We start from the raw sequence: 15,265 nt of genomic DNA, 5'->3' as shown, positions 1-15,265 counted from the left end.
TGTTCCCAGTGCAGGGTAATTGGCTACCAGAAGTTTAAACTTCCTGGGCAATTGCCATGCAGTCCTTGAGTGGGGGCTTCCAGAGGATCTTCTGGGATAACTCCGGGATATGACCCACCGAGATCGGAAGTTCTGAGCCAACATTGTTTCAATAACCAGCTTTGAAAACAGTGGGTATGCAACAACGATTTTCAATTAACTACAAGAACATCAGCACCCCTGCTATCTCGCAAAAGTTTAATGGGTAGATGTGTGGGACAAATTGTATTAAAGAAAGACTTGCACTTATATAGCGGCTTTCATGACCACCAGACATCTCAAACCGCTTTACAGCCAATGAAGCAATTTTGAAGTGTAGTCACTATTGTAATGTGGCCAATTTGCATTCAGCAAATTCCAGTAAAGAGCAATGTGATAATCTGTTTTTGTTTAAGGAATAAACATTGGCCAGGAACCCAGCATTAACTCCCTTTGCTCTTTAAAATAATGCCATGGGATCTTTTACAACCACCTGAGCAAGGGTAAAGGGTTTTAGATTAACATCTCATCTGAAAGGCAGTACCTCCAACACTGTACCTTAGTACAGCACTGCACTGGAGTATCAGTGTAGATTTTTGATCTTAGGGCCTGAAGTGCAGGGACTTGAACATGAAACCTTGTGACTTAAGGGACAAGATGGCTAACGGGGCACAGTTGATACTGTGAGTGACCGCTTTGTAGAACACCTCCAGTCTACCTGCAAGCACGACCCAGACCTTCCAGTCCCTTGCCATTTCAACACACCATCCTGCTCTCATACCCACATGTCTGTCCTTGGCCTGCTGCAATGTTCCAGTGAAGCCCAATGCAAACTGGAGGAACAGCACCTCATCTTCCGACTAGGCACTTTACAGCCTTTTGGGCTTAACATTGTGTTCAATAACTTCAGACCATGAACTCTCTGCTCCATCCTCACCCGCTTTTTTAATCCCCTATTTTCTACATTCATTTTTATTTTTCATCCACTTATTTTTATTCATTTATCCATGGTTTTATCCCCTTTATTATCCCCCCTTCTATCCCATTTTCTATCCTGTTTTTAATTCCAAGCCCGGGTGGGTTGCACTGTTACTTTCAGACCCGGGTTGGGGAGGGAGGGTAACGCTATAACTTTATTTGCAGACCAGGGTAGGGTGTGCTGTCACTTTAATTCCAGATCCGAGTAGTGTGCACTGTCACTTTAATTCCAGACCAGGGTGGGGTGCACTGTCACTTTAATTCCAAACCTGGGCGGGGTGCACTGTCACTTTAATTCCAGACCCGGGAGGGGAGCACTGTCACTTTAATTCCAGACCCGGGAGGGGAGCACTGTCACTTTAATTCCAGACCCGGGGAGGGGAGCACTGTCACTTTAATTCCAGACCCGGGAGGGAGCACTGTCACTTTAATTCCAGACCCGGGAGGGGAGCACTGTCACTTTAATTCCAGACCCGGGCGGGGAGCACTGTCACTTTAATTCCAGACCCGGGCGGGGAGCACTGTCACTTTAATTCCAGACCCGGGTGGTGTGATAACGATCGCCGAGTAGTCGCTCGGCCGGCCTCTCTCTATCTATCTCTCGGTGCTCCGGCCTCCTCTCCCTGGCGATGGAGGCGCTCGATTTGTTCCGCGCGCTGGGCGCTGGCGCCCGCTTCGACTGGAAGCGGTTCGGGCGGGACGCCGAGAGGCTGCAGGTGAGGAACGGGGGCCGAGGGCAAGTTCCACCCACACCCCAGGCTACTGGTTTGGCGGCTTCACCGCTAGTTGGAGGCGGAGGCGAGGCGTTAGGCCGCAGGCTGCAGACCGGCAACCTGAGCTTAAAGGGGGAAAAGGGTGAGGGAAAGGGGTGGGGGGGGGGGTAGGGTGGAGGAAAGGGGTGGGGGGGGGGTAGGGTGGAGGAAAGGGGTTGGGGGGGGTAGGGTGGAGGAAGGGGTTGGGGGGGGTAGGGTGGAGGAAAGGGGTGGGGGGGGGGGTAGGGTGGAGGAAAGGGGTGGGGGGGGTAGGGTGGAGGAAAGGGTGGGGGGGTAGGGTGGAGGAAAGGGGTGGGGGGGTAGGGTGGAGGAAAGGGGTTGGGGGGGTAGGGTGGAGGAAAGGGGTTGGGGGGGGGTAGGGTGGGGGAAAGGGGTGGGGGGGGTAGGTAGGGAGGTGGGAAAGGGGGGGGGGTGGGTAAGGAGGTGGGAAAGGGGGGGTGGGTAGGGAGGTGGGAAGGGGGGGTGGGTAGGGAGGTGGGAAGGGGGGGTGGGTAGGGAGGTGGGAAGGGGTGGGTGGGTAGGGAGGTGGGATAGGGTGGGGTGGGTAGGGGGGTGGGAAAGGGGGGTGGGTAGGGAGGTGGGAAAGGGGGGTGGGTAGGGAGGTGGGAAAGGGGGGTAGGGAGGTGGGAAGGATGGGGGGAGGTGGGGAAGGATGGGGGAGGTGGGGAAGGAGATGGGGAGGTGGGGAAGGAGGGGGGGTAGGGAAGGGGGGCTAGAGAGGTGGGGAAGGAGGGGGAGGTGGGGAAGGAGGGGGGAGGTGGGGAAGATTGGGGGGGGGTGGGGGGGGTAGGGAGGGGGGGAAGGAGTGGGGGGATAGGGAGGGGGGAAGGAGTGGGGGGGGTAGGGAGGGAGGTGGGGTGGGTAGGGGGGGAAGGGGGTAGGTGGGGGGGAAGGGGGTAGATAGGTGGGAAGTGGGTAGGTAGGGGGGAAGGGGTGGGGAAGTGGGGGGGAAGGGGTGGGGAAGTGGGTGGGGAAGGGGGTAGGTAGGGGGGAAGTAGGTGGGTAGGGGGGAAGGGGGTAGGTGGGGGGAGTGGGTAGGTGGGGGGGAAGGGGGGTAGGTAGGGGGGAAGGGGTAGGTAGGGGGAAGTAGGTGGGCAGGGGAGGGAAGGGGGTAGGTAGGGGGGAGGGGGTAGGTAGGGGGGGAAGGGGGTGGGGCAGGGTTATGTATGGGGGAAGGGGGTGGGGGCGGGGATATGTATGGGGGAAGGGGGTGGGGCGGGGTATGGGGAAGGGGTGGGTGGGGGCGGGGGCTATGTATGGGGGAAGGGGGTGGGGCAGTGCTATGTATGGGGGAAGGGGGTGGGGCAGGGGTATGTATGGGGGAAGGGGTGGGGCAGGGGTAGGTAGGGGGGAAGGGGGTGGGGCAGGGATAGGTAGGGGGGAAGTGGGTAGGTGTGGGTAGGTAAGGGGGAGGAGGGAGGGGGTAGGAGAGCTGTCCGTCTGGGGCTTCGTCTGACCTGTTCAGCAGGATCCTCCTCTTCCGTTCAAACATTCAGTGGAAAGTCTGGGCCCGTTTACCCTGGAGCAGAGAAGAGAAACGCTGCCCCTTGGCACAAACTGGACCAGGCCCACTCCTGATGCCACTTGGAGCCTGACAGCAAAAATCGTGCAAGCTGTTGGGAAGCATTGTGAAAATATTGGACCTGGATGAGGATCTGATCTAAAACCCAATTGCTTGTGTGTCTGTGCGCGCCCTCCATGCCCACCATGAGGCTGACCCCATGCCATCTGCTGTGGGCTCGCAGTTGTGAAGCCCCAAGTTAACGCTTGGGAGCAGAGAATCTTGCAGCACGGAGGGAGAAGGCATGCAGCCTCTGTCAGGCCAGCGCTGGCTTTTGAAAGAGCTGGTTCAATTTAGTCCCAGACCCCCAACTTAACCCTGTTAGCCCTCAATTAAATTTCCAGTTGCCTTCTGAAAGTTCCTGTGGAATTTGATTCCACCAGTTTTTCAGATATCGTGTTCCAGATCTCACCAACATTGTACGGTGAGGGGTTGAGGGTGGAGAAAAGTCTAATTTCCCCTCTAATGCTTTAAAGCTATGACCTCTAATCCACTTACCAGTAGAAACAGTTTCTCCCCACTTGATCTCCCCCCTCGCAATTTAGAATATTTTATTAGATTGCTCCTTAAACTTCTCTGCTCCAAGGAGAACAATCTTAACTTCTCAAATCTCCCTCATCTCTGGTATCATCCTAGTAAATTTCTAGACCCTCTCCAAGGCCTTGACACTCTTCTCAAAGGCCAGCATCTTCTGGTCAGCGAGCGGGAGCCCGACATCACTCCGTGTTGGATGCGTGCCTGCTGACCTGTCAATGGCCTATTAAGGCCATTAAAAAACCAGTTGAACTCATTAATGGACCTGCCCGTACGACCTTAAGGTTGGCGGGCAGGCCGGGAGCCCAGGCAGGCTTGTGAAAAAACATGAAACCTCATCCACGGGTGGGATGAGGTTTTATGAGAGATTTTAAAAAATGCAGAATATTTTACAATTAAAGTTTGGACATGTCCCAGCTGATGCGACAGCGTCACGTGAGGGGACGGGGCAGGGAAATTTTTTTTCTAATTTTTCTAAGTTTTAAATCAGTGCCGATCTCCCTGAGGCAGCGCACCAAAGAGCGCACTCCTGGCTGAGGGAATCCCCCCCAACCCGGCACGCACGGGGAGCACACAGCGCTTCCCGGCACACGTCATGCTGGGCGGGCCTTAATTGGCTCGCCCACGTAAAATGGCGGCACGCCCCCAATCGGGGGCACCGATCGGAAGCGTGCCCGCTCCCGCACTTCTCCCCCTGACGGGGGGGGGGGAAATGTTGCCCAAAGTATCGTGCCAAATTTGCACACTCCATCCAGCTGAGGCCAAACCAGTGATTTGTAAGGGTTTTAGAAGGACTTCCTTTTTTTTAAATTCAATGTTGCTATTTACAAAACCAAGTATCCCAAAGCCTTTCATGGGTTTCTTCTTATCTTGTCCTGCCATCTTCAAATATTTGTGAATATCTACCCTCAGGCCTCTGCTTTTGCACCTGCCTCAAGCTAATGCTGCTTAGATCATGTTACCTCTCAAAGTGCTCTTAGTTTTAAAGAGGAACAATTAAAAGTTATGGAATCACAGCCTACTCCAATATCTGTTGCTGAGAGGGCAAATCTGAATAAAATTACCCCTTAAACCCCCCCTGTATGGTTTGAATGGATTAATGTCGGCTGGGTTCTGGTTCAAGGATAGTGTTGTTTTGTGGTTTTAGTAGGATCAATAAACTAATTTGGTTTAAGCCAATGATTTAGTTTGATGTTTGAATCTTTCAGCGGTGTCTTACAATACACTTTGACCTACACTGTAAAATTGTACACACCTTAAATCTTATATTCATGTAGGTAATGGTCATATAATTCCAGATAACAAAGTCAAGCAGTGCCATCTTAAGTGGAAACGCCCCTGACCTCGACTTTTTTAACAGTCAGCGCGCTAAAAGCTGCAAATCAGTGGTCAGCACATTGAAAACCGATGGGGTGGAAGAGGATTCTGCCACAGAGTGTGAAGATGGCATATCTACATCCCTCAGAAAAAGAAAACTTGAGACAGGTGGATCAGAAAAGAGTAAAAGAAGCAAAAAGAGGAACAAAGGTACAGTAAACTGAGAAAAATAGAAATTACTCCGGTCAGGCAGCATCTGAGGAGAGAGAAACTGTGTTAGTGTTTCAGCTCAATGACCTTTCTTCAGAATTGGGAAAAATTGGAGATCTTGCAGGTTAGCTGAGGAAAACTCAGCTTGCTGAAGCAGTAGAACAATTACGAAGTTGGTAATTCTGATTTCTAATCTGAGATGCAGTAATTTTTGTTTTTGGAGTGAATGATTTCTTCTCTTCTCTCCAGAAAGGGACATGGCCATTCTTGTGCAGTGATGATCATATTTAACATGTCATTAATTTAATGGTTTGCACGCAGTAATAATAGAAGAAGAATGAGATGAATCAAACGCTTGTCCCCTCCTCAGACCCAACCCTTCCATAATTGTTTTGGTCCCTTCTCACATAAAAGAACACAATCTGGTGTTTTGCTCAAGTGGCTGTTCTCTATGTTTGAGCCATGACCAGGTCAATAAGTTATTTGACTTTTGGGCAACACACCTCAACCTAGTCCTAATCCATCTTTAATGTCTATGCATGCATGATTTTTAGTGGTGATCAGGAATCTTGACTGATGTTGCTTTCCCCTCCCTAGTATAGGAAGCACTGAAGCCATTTGTAGAGCCTTTTCCATAGTTGTGGTTATAATAAGCTAATTCAGCATCGAAGAGGACTTTTATACTTCAGTGCCACAATAAGAGGTGCACTTCCCTGTTCTGCCACCTGCCAGTACATTTTTAAAGATTTTAATGCAAATTTTATACACAGCAGCTTGTGGCTGATAACATTTTCCCTTTTTAAAAAAAAAACAAAACTTTGTACACGTGCATTTACTTTTTAAAAAGCATTTACAGTTTTTTTAAACCAATCGCTTGTTAGGTTGTCCACTTTTAATTTCCTTTAGTTTCTCTTCAATAGACCCTTGCCAGGCTGGTGCACGAGAAGGCAGCTAACCTTTCGAACCTCCTCCAAGGCTGTTGCTCATACAGTAGCTAGGATGGTCTTTTTTTTTTCTTCATTCTTTCATGGGTTGTGGGTGTTGTTGACCAGGCCAACATTTGTTGCCCTCCCTAATTGTCTTTGAACTGAGTAGCTTGCCACGCTATTTTAGAGGGCACTTAGTCAACCATTTTGCTGTGGATCTAGAGTCACAAGTAGGCCTGAACAGGTAAGGATGGAAGATTTCCTTCCTGAAAGGACGTTAGTGAACCAGATGTTTCTCATAAAGGCAATCAGTGGTAGCTTCATGGCCACCGTCACAGAGACTAGCTTTATACTCCATATTAATTAATTGAATTCTGGTTCCACCAGATGCCACGGTGGGATTTGAACCCCTGTCCCCAGAGCACATTAAATCCTAGAGCATTCGCTTCCACCTTGTCTCAAGTTTCCTGAGCTGCTGGCAATCGTGCTAACATTAGGAATCTAACGAAGCCAGAGATTAAACCCGCATCCCACAACTCAGAGGCACTTGTTGATGCTTGAGCATGGTGTACACCCTTGGGAAATATTTCAAAAATTAGTATGTCAATACTCCCACATAAGACTCAGTCGCAGACCACATGATTCCCAATTAGCTGCTTACTGAACTTGGTAGTACTGTTGACAAGGACAGGCTTCATTATTTGACATGAGTACAAAGAATTAGATCAGCAGAGTCGGAATTATTTTTAGTGTTGACAGTGATTTTGGAGTATTTTGCCCAATGAACTGTTCACCCATGGAAACAGGAGAATATTGTAAATGTATAATAAAATAGAACTGAATCCACATGATTGGTGATGGACGGAAAGATTAAGAGTTTGCTTGTTACAACTTCCGAATGTGATTCATCTCTTTTCAACCCTGATTATATCCTATACTATGGGCCTTTACTGACATTTGGCAATAAATATGTTCCTCATTTCTCTCTCCCCATGCCACCATCAGCAGAAACGAAAACAGTATGTGACATTTTTGCCAACACCAAAGATGAAGATGGGATAATGTTGATGTCCTCGCTGGAAAGCAAGATCAAGAGTAATACTGTCAATAGGGGCACAGAACCCAGTGCTGAGAAACTGGAACATCAACAACGAGAAAAGGTTTGTCTTTAGACCATATCTAAAAATAAACCTACTTACTGCAAACTCTTCTGGAGGAAAATCAATTTAAAAGCTCCACTTTAACATTTGCCTATGTGGAATTAAAATTCCTTTCTTCTTTCCAAGATAAATAAGTTCCGACGTAAGCATCGGATTTACGTGGATGGAACTGATATTCCTGAACCAGTTGCTACCTTTGAGCAGCTCCTACAAGAATATAAGGTGCACCCAAAAATTATCCAGCACATACAGGAAGCTGGGTTCCAAATACCCACCCCTATACAGATGCAAGCCATACCCATCATGTTACATGTAAGTGTTTTTCAGTTGACTTGTTAAGATAGATGCTAAATTTGGGCCCTGTGGCACGTTAATACTGAACCGTGCAAACTAGGCAGTTGTCAGATTGTTAGCTGTGGCCCAGTCAGTAGCACTCTTGCCCCTGAGCCCAAATTTTTAATTCAACTCTAACCATGGGAGAGGTGCCAGAGGACTGGAGAATTGCTAATGTGGTTCCGCTATTTGAGAAGGGTTGTAGAGATAAGTCAGGGAACTACAGGCCAGTGAGTCTCATGTCAGTGGTAGGGAAACTATTGGAGAAAATTCTGAAGGGGAGAATCTATCTCCACTTGGAGAGGCAAGGTTGATTAGGGACAGTCAGCATGGCTTTGTCAGAGGGAGGTCATGCCTAACAAATTTGATTGAATTTTTTGAGGAGGTGACCAGGTGTGTAGATGAGGGTAGTGCAGTTGATGTAGTTTATATGGATTTCAGCAAAATCTTTGACAAGGTCCCACATGGGAGGCTTATAAAGAAGCCAAATGCACATGGGATACAGGGTAATTTGATAAGGTGGATTCAAAATTGGCTTAGTTGTAGGAGACAGAGGGTGATGACAGCAGGATGTTTTAGTGACTGGAAGCCCGTGTCCAGTGGTGTATCACAGGGATCTGTGCTGGGTCCCCTATTATTCATCATTTATATAAACGACATAGATGACTATGTGGAGGGTAGGATTAGTAAGTTTGCGGATGACACAAAGATTGTCCGGGTGGTTAACAGTGAGGATGAGTGTCTTGGGCTACAGGAAGATATAGATGGGATGGTCAAATGGGCAGATAAGTGGCAGATGGAATTTAACGCTGAAAAGTGTGAGGTGATACACTTTGGAAGGAGTAATTTGACAAGGAAGCATTCAATGAATGGCATGACACTAGGAAGTTCTGAGGAACAAAGAGACCTTGGCATGTGTCCATAGATCTCTGAAGGCGGAGGGGCATGTTAGTGGGGCGGAGGAACTAAATAGGTACTTTGCATCAGTCTTCACGGTGGAAGACACGAGTAACATCCCCAAAGTTCAAGAGAGTCGGGGGGCAGAGGTGAGTATGGTGGCCATTACCAAGGAGAAGGTGCTAGGAAAACTGAAAGGTCTGAAGGTGGATAAATCACCTGGACCAGATGGATTACACCCCACATAGCTGAAGAGATAGTGGAGGCGTTAGTGGTGATCTTTCAGGAATCACTGGAGTCAGGGAGGGTCCCAGAGGACTGGAAAATCGCTAATGTAACCACCCTGTTTAAGAAGGGAGTGAGGCAAAAGACGGGAAATTACAGGCCAATTAGCCTGACCTCGGTCGTTGGTAAGATCTTAAGAGTCCATTATTAAGGATGAGATTTCAGAACACTTGGAAGTGCATGGTAAAATAGGGCAAAGTCAGCATGGTTTCATCAAGGGGAGGTCATGCCTGACAAATCTGTTAGAATTCTTTGAGGAGGTAACGAGTAGGTTAGACAAAGGAGAGCCAATGGATGTTATCTACTTGGACTTCCAGAAGGCCTTTGACAAGGTGCCGCACAGGAGGCTGCTCAGTAAGATAAGAGCCCATGGTGTTAGAGACAAGGTACTAGCATGGATAGAAGATTGGCTGTCTGGCAAGAGGCAGAGAGTGGGGATAAGGGGGTCCTTCTTAGGATGGTGGCCAGTGACTAGTGGAGTTCCGCAGGGGTCAGTGTTGGGACCACAACTTTTCACTTTATACATTAATGATCTAGATGAAGGAACTGAAGGCACCCTGGCTAAGTTTGCAGATGATACAAAGATAGGTGGAGGGACAGATCGTATTGAGGAGGCGGGGAGGCAGCAGAAGGATTTGGACAGTTTAGGGGAATGGGCAAAGAAGTGGCAGATGGAATACAACGTGGGCAAGTGTGTGGTCGTGCACTTTGGTAGGAAGAATAGAGGCATAGACTATTTTCTAAATGGGGAGAGAATTCAGAAGTCTGGAGTGCAAAGGGACTTGGGAGTCCTAGTCCAGGATTCTCTTAAGGTTAACTTGCAGGTTGAGTCGGTAGTTAGGAAGGCAAATGCAATGTTGGCATTTATTTCGAGAGGACTAGAATATAAAAGCAGGGATGTGCTGCTGAGGCTTTATAAGGCTCTGGTGAGACCACATTTAGAATATTGTGAGCAATTCTGGGCCCTGTATCTCAGGAAAGATGTTCTGGCCCTGGAGAGGGTCCAGAAGAGGTTCACGAGAATGATCCCAGGAATGAAAGGCTTAACATATGAGGAACGTTTGAGGACTCTGGGTCTATACTCGATGGAGTTTAGAAGGTTGAGGGGGGATCTGATTGAACCTTACAGAATACCGGAAGGCCTGGATAGAGTGGACATGGGGAAGATGTTTCCATCAGTAGGAGAGACTAGGACCTGAGGGCACAGCCTCAGAGTAAAGGGAAGGCCTTTTAGAACAGAGATGAGGAGAAACTTCTTTAGCCAGAGAGTGGTGAATCTATGGAATTCATTGCCACAGAAGGCTGTGGAGGCCAGCTCATTGAGTGTTTTTAAGACCGAGATAGATAGGTTCTTGATTGGTAAGGGGATCAAAGGTTACGGGGAGAAGGCGGGAGAATGGGGTTGAGAAACTTATCAGCCATGATTGAATGGCGGAGCAGACTCGATGGGCCGAATGGCCTAATTTCTGCTCCTTTGTCTTATGGTCTTATGGGTGGTGAAAAAGGCATATGGGACATTTGCCTTTATCAATCGAGGCATAGTTTACAAAAATAGGGAGATCATGTTGGAGTTGTATAGAACCTTGGTGAGGCCACAGTTGGAGTACTGTGTGCAGTTCTGGTCGCCACATTATAGGAAGGATGTGATTGCACTGGAGGAGATTCGCCAGGATGTTGCCTGGGATGAAACATTTAAGTTACGAAGAGAGGTTGGATAGACTTGGGTTGTTTTCTTTGGAGCAGAGAAGACTGAGGGGCGACCTGATTGAGGAGCACAAGATTATGAGGGGCATGGACAGGGTGGATAGGGAGCAGCTGTCCTTCTTAGTTGAAGGGTCAGTCACGAGGGGACATAAGTTCAATGTGAGGGGGCAGGAGGTTTAGGGGGGATATGAGGAAATATTTTTTTTACCCAGAAAGTGGTGACAGTCTGGGATGTGCTGCCTGGGAGGGTGGTGGAGGCGGGTTGCCTCACATCCTTTAATAAGTACTTGGACGAGCACTTGGCATGTCAACATTCGAGGCTATGGGCCAAATGTTGGTAAATGGGATTAGGTAGGTAGGTCAGGTGTTTCTCACGTGTCGGTGCAGACTCGATGGGCCGAAGGGCCTCTTCTGCACTGAGATTCTGAGAGTCATGAGGTTCCAGGTTCAACTCCCATTCCAGGGCTTGAGTACAAAAATCAAGGCTGACATTCCAGTGCAGTACTGAGGAAGTGCTGTTCTGTCTGAGGTGCCATCTTTTGGATGAGCTGTTGATCCAAAGCCCCATCTGTCTGCTTGGGTTGACGTAGAAGACCCCATGGCATGATTTCAAAGAAGAGCAGGGGAGTTATCCCTGATGTTTTGGCCAATATTTATCCCTCACCTAGCATCATTAAATTGATTAACTGGTCATTATCATATTGATGCTTGTGGGAGTTTGCTGTGCACAGATTGCACGCCATGTTTCCCACATTACAACAGTGACTACACTTCAATAAGTACTTCATTGGCTGTAAAGCACTTTGAAATGTCTGGTGGTCATGAAAACTGATATAAAGATGCAAGTTTTTTTTCCCCTTTTTATCCCAAAATATGCTAATAAAGTTATGTTGGCAAGGATAGCAGATAATAGAAATCCCTTCCCAGTGTCCATGGACTGGACTAGAGTGATGAATTCCTGTTCCTGATTGCCATTCACCTGTGGTGGAAATGCCTGGAGCTTCATTATTATGGCATTACCAGTTTGAATACTGGCTGCATGGTCAAGTTACTAGAGGGCTGTTGCCATTGAATTTTATTAAACAGAGCAACTTCTCTAACTTTATACCACAACAGTAAATTCTCAGAAGTTTGCTTTTTATTGACTGACCCCATGGTGAAGTACGTTGTTTCACTAGCAGGTTTTGCTGTTTGGGTTTGCACCTTCAGCGTAAATTCTCAGCTTGGCTGAGTAAGAAAAGGGCTTTAGGAAATTGGAATATATTTCCTTAAGAAGGGTGGGATATCGTCAATACGCCTCTTAAGTTGTACAGCTGCATAACAACCCAGAAGAACCTATGTGGGCCATGCAAAAGTCAGCCCCATAAGTTATCACCTATGGAGCTGCACAGAAGAAATTTAAAGAGCCTGTGCACTTAAATGAATAGGCTTCACGCAGCAAAAAAAATAGATGAAGTGTTGGATATCGCTGCCAAGGACTCTCTCAGAATGACCACTCTGATGGTGTAGGCAGATGTCAGGTGGGTTATCATTTGCCTGTGTGACCAGAATAAACTGTGTTAACAGTGAAAGTTTTGGGAAAGGTACATCATTCACATTCTGGGCATTGAATTGAAAATTCATTCATGCTGTGGAAATAATTATGCACCCTGATTTTTATATTATGAGGATGAGTATTGTGACATTAAAGGAAGTGAACATGAGGCATTTCTCAAGAGCTAGAATATCCTAATGACCTTTGCTTTAAATACATACTGTTATGTCAGAGTTAACTTCAAACTTTTTTATGTACCCTTCACAGAATCGTGAAATCCTGGCCTGTGCCCCAACTGGATCAGGAAAGACATTGGCCTTTTGCATTCCACTTCTGACTTGCCTGAAACAGCCAATGAACAAGGGTTTCAGGGCACTGATATTATCTCCTACTCGTGAGCTTGCCAGCCAGGTATGTTTTGTTACCAGAGGACTATTAAACAACAAGCCTGTTCGTTGCTGAAAGTTGCTGATGATTTTTTTTTTAAACTTAAGCTATACTTCATTTTGAACACAGTAGCTTGTCTGAAACAGTTGACAAAAAGCTGGCATTAACAGCATTGAGCCTACGCCAGCATCAGAATACGTTCGATGAATGAGTTGTGCTCTTGTTAGACATGCTTGTAATGTAGGAGAGTATGGCTTCTGAGGCATTGCATTGATTTTCTCAGTGTTACCACTTGTATCATTTTGTTGGCGCTGTACTGTCTTCGCAATTGCATGAGCATCAGTTTAGAAATTGGCTGCATTAAGTCTGTTTGTCTGCACTCTCAGCAACCAGAACAGCATAAGTCTTTTGAAAGTTAATTCTACTTTCTTGTAAAAGTTGAGAGCAGCTCAAATTTAAAATTCCTATCTTTGTGTTTCATATTCCTCCATGGCCTTGTCCCCTTCCTTACCTCTGTAACCTCTAACAATCCTCTGCTTTCCTCAAATTCTGGCCTTGTGTGCTGCCAGATTTCCACTACCACACATTTGGTGGTTGTGCCTTCAGCTGCCTGGGCCCTACGCTCTTTAATTCCTCCATAAATGTCCCTGCCTGTCTTCTTTCCTCTCTTCCTTTAAGCTCCTTTAGGCTCCTTAAAGCCTACCTCTTTATCCAAGCTTTTGGTCTGGTTACGCTCCTGTGAAGTGCCTTGGAAGATTTTACAATGTTTAAGATGCTATGTAAACACAAGTTATTCTATGTATATTTCCTTGTCTTCTGAAATCTGTATATGCATGGAGGGAGTTGTTTGGATTTTTTCTGCTTTCTGGGAGAAAAACATGATAATTGGTCAAAACTCAGATATTGACTGAACTTGAGTCAACCTGATTGTTCCTCTATTTCCAGACTCATCGGGAACTAGTAAAACTCTCTGAAGGTGTTGGGTTCAGAATTCACATGATCAACAAAGCAGCTGAGGCCGCCAAAAAGTTTGGCCCTAAGACATCAAATAAATTTGGTGAGTGATTTTGTATATTTCCACCTAAAAAGAAAATAATTTTAAATTGGCTGGGAAGGAATTGGCCTAACATCAGGACTGAGCTCTGGCCTTGAGTTCTCCTTGAGCCTCAGTCTTGAATGTTGATCAAATATTGTGTAGGGGTTTTTACTTGGTTGCTGGGACAGAGGATTGTGTGTATGCAGAGGATAAATTGGCTAAAAAAAAACCCAGCTTTGACCATCTTGATCAGGTGGTGCCTGTAACTGTGAAGAGGTCTACATTTTACTCTCAACTGATGGAGAAAGAATGGCAGTGGGCAGAAACAGTAAGGAATGTAAAAGATATGGATATATTGTATTTAAATTGAGGTATTTTATTTCTAAGTGCCAAAAAAGGAGACATGTTGAAGCTTTTCCTCTTGCACTAATCAGGAAACTTTGCAAGAATACCAGTATAAGGGGAAAACAACAATTTATACTGTATGAGAAGAGAGTGCAGATTGGTTGGCAAGTGGACTCTGATTGGTGACTGACAGTTAACTGCCAAGTATTGTTTGAAATTGAAGCCAGGCAGCTTGACCCTGATTGGTCAAGATGTTGCTCTGAGGAATGAGTCAATGAATGGCTGTCACTTATTTTTTTTTAGCTGAAACAGGTGCAATGTGTGTACACGTTCTTTCTGTCTGCAAAGAAGAGGGCCCTGTGGATTAACATATGTCACTTCCAAGACACACCTGTGCCACACAGCGAGCCTGACTGACCATCTTAAATTGGTTGTCAGCGTAATTCTTAGCACACTGAGGATTATTCAGCAAACGCTGTCCAATCGCGGAATCACATCTAATGTTGGACAGTGTGTTTTGAGTTTTGCAAGCATGGGCTGGTTGGGTACAGTCTGTATCCAGCCCATTGCGAACAGCGGCTAGGACATGCTGTTTGATGCAATGCGCCAGTCTTTGGGACGTACCGCCTACATACCTAGCATCACACTGGCACTGAAATTCATAAACCACATTACTCATTTGTGTGACAGGTAGAACGTCTTTTGGCTTGACGGCAGTATCCTGTTAGTGGCAAATACCACTCTTGTTGCTACTGCATAATAGTCACCATCTGTCGGTCATCATCAGTTGGAGCATTCTCCATGGCAGCACCTCCGCCAATCAGAGTCCACTTGCCAACCAATCAGCGCACGCTTTTCATACAGTATTCATTGTTGTTTTCCCCTTGTATTGGTATTTTTGCGAAGTGTCCTGATGAATGCAGGACAAAAAGCTTTGACATGTCTCTTTTTTTTTTCAGCGATGCTCAAGTTCTGTACCACCAAACAACTTTATTGGCCCAGTTTTCTCAAGTACCTGATTTTAACAACAATAGTAGTTGAACCATTTTTCCTTTGTCTTCAGATATTTTGGTGACTACTCCAAACAGACTGATTTATTTGTTAAAACAGGACCCCCCTGCTCTGGACCTCAGCAGGTATCAATACTTTCTCTTTTGCAGAAATATATGTTACATGGAAACTGTAGTTGATAAAGTGCTTTGATGTCTGTTTATGCCTTTTGGGGTCAAAGTGTGATCATCTGGTGGAAAGTGATTCTATTACATGT

At 46.6% G+C, this 15,265-nt stretch overlaps 1 protein-coding gene across 2 annotated transcripts in view; it reads left to right on the top strand.

Annotated features, from left to right (window-relative positions):
• The first annotated feature begins 1,543 nt into the window (after positions 1-1,543).
• ddx52 (DEAD (Asp-Glu-Ala-Asp) box polypeptide 52) overlaps positions 1,544-15,265 on the top strand; it is a 34,068-nt gene continuing 20,346 nt past the window's right edge. For both annotated transcript variants that reach the window (XM_078548040.1, XM_078548039.1), the window contains exons 1-7: positions 1,544-1,712; positions 5,163-5,391; positions 7,338-7,477; positions 7,604-7,789; positions 12,498-12,641; positions 13,563-13,674; positions 15,062-15,134. In XM_078548040.1, coding sequence (XP_078404166.1) covers positions 1,626-1,712; positions 5,163-5,391; positions 7,338-7,477; positions 7,604-7,789; positions 12,498-12,641; positions 13,563-13,674; positions 15,062-15,134 — 971 coding nt within the window. In that variant the 5' untranslated portion in view covers positions 1,544-1,625. The remainder of the gene's footprint in view (positions 1,713-5,162; positions 5,392-7,337; positions 7,478-7,603; positions 7,790-12,497; positions 12,642-13,562; positions 13,675-15,061; positions 15,135-15,265) is intronic.

This window comes from Cetorhinus maximus, chromosome 9 (assembly GCF_964194155.1).
Source record: "Cetorhinus maximus chromosome 9, sCetMax3.hap1.1, whole genome shotgun sequence".
NCBI classification, from domain to species: Eukaryota; Metazoa; Chordata; class Chondrichthyes; order Lamniformes; family Cetorhinidae; genus Cetorhinus; species Cetorhinus maximus.
This window is presented reverse-complemented; position numbering and strand designations above follow the sequence as displayed.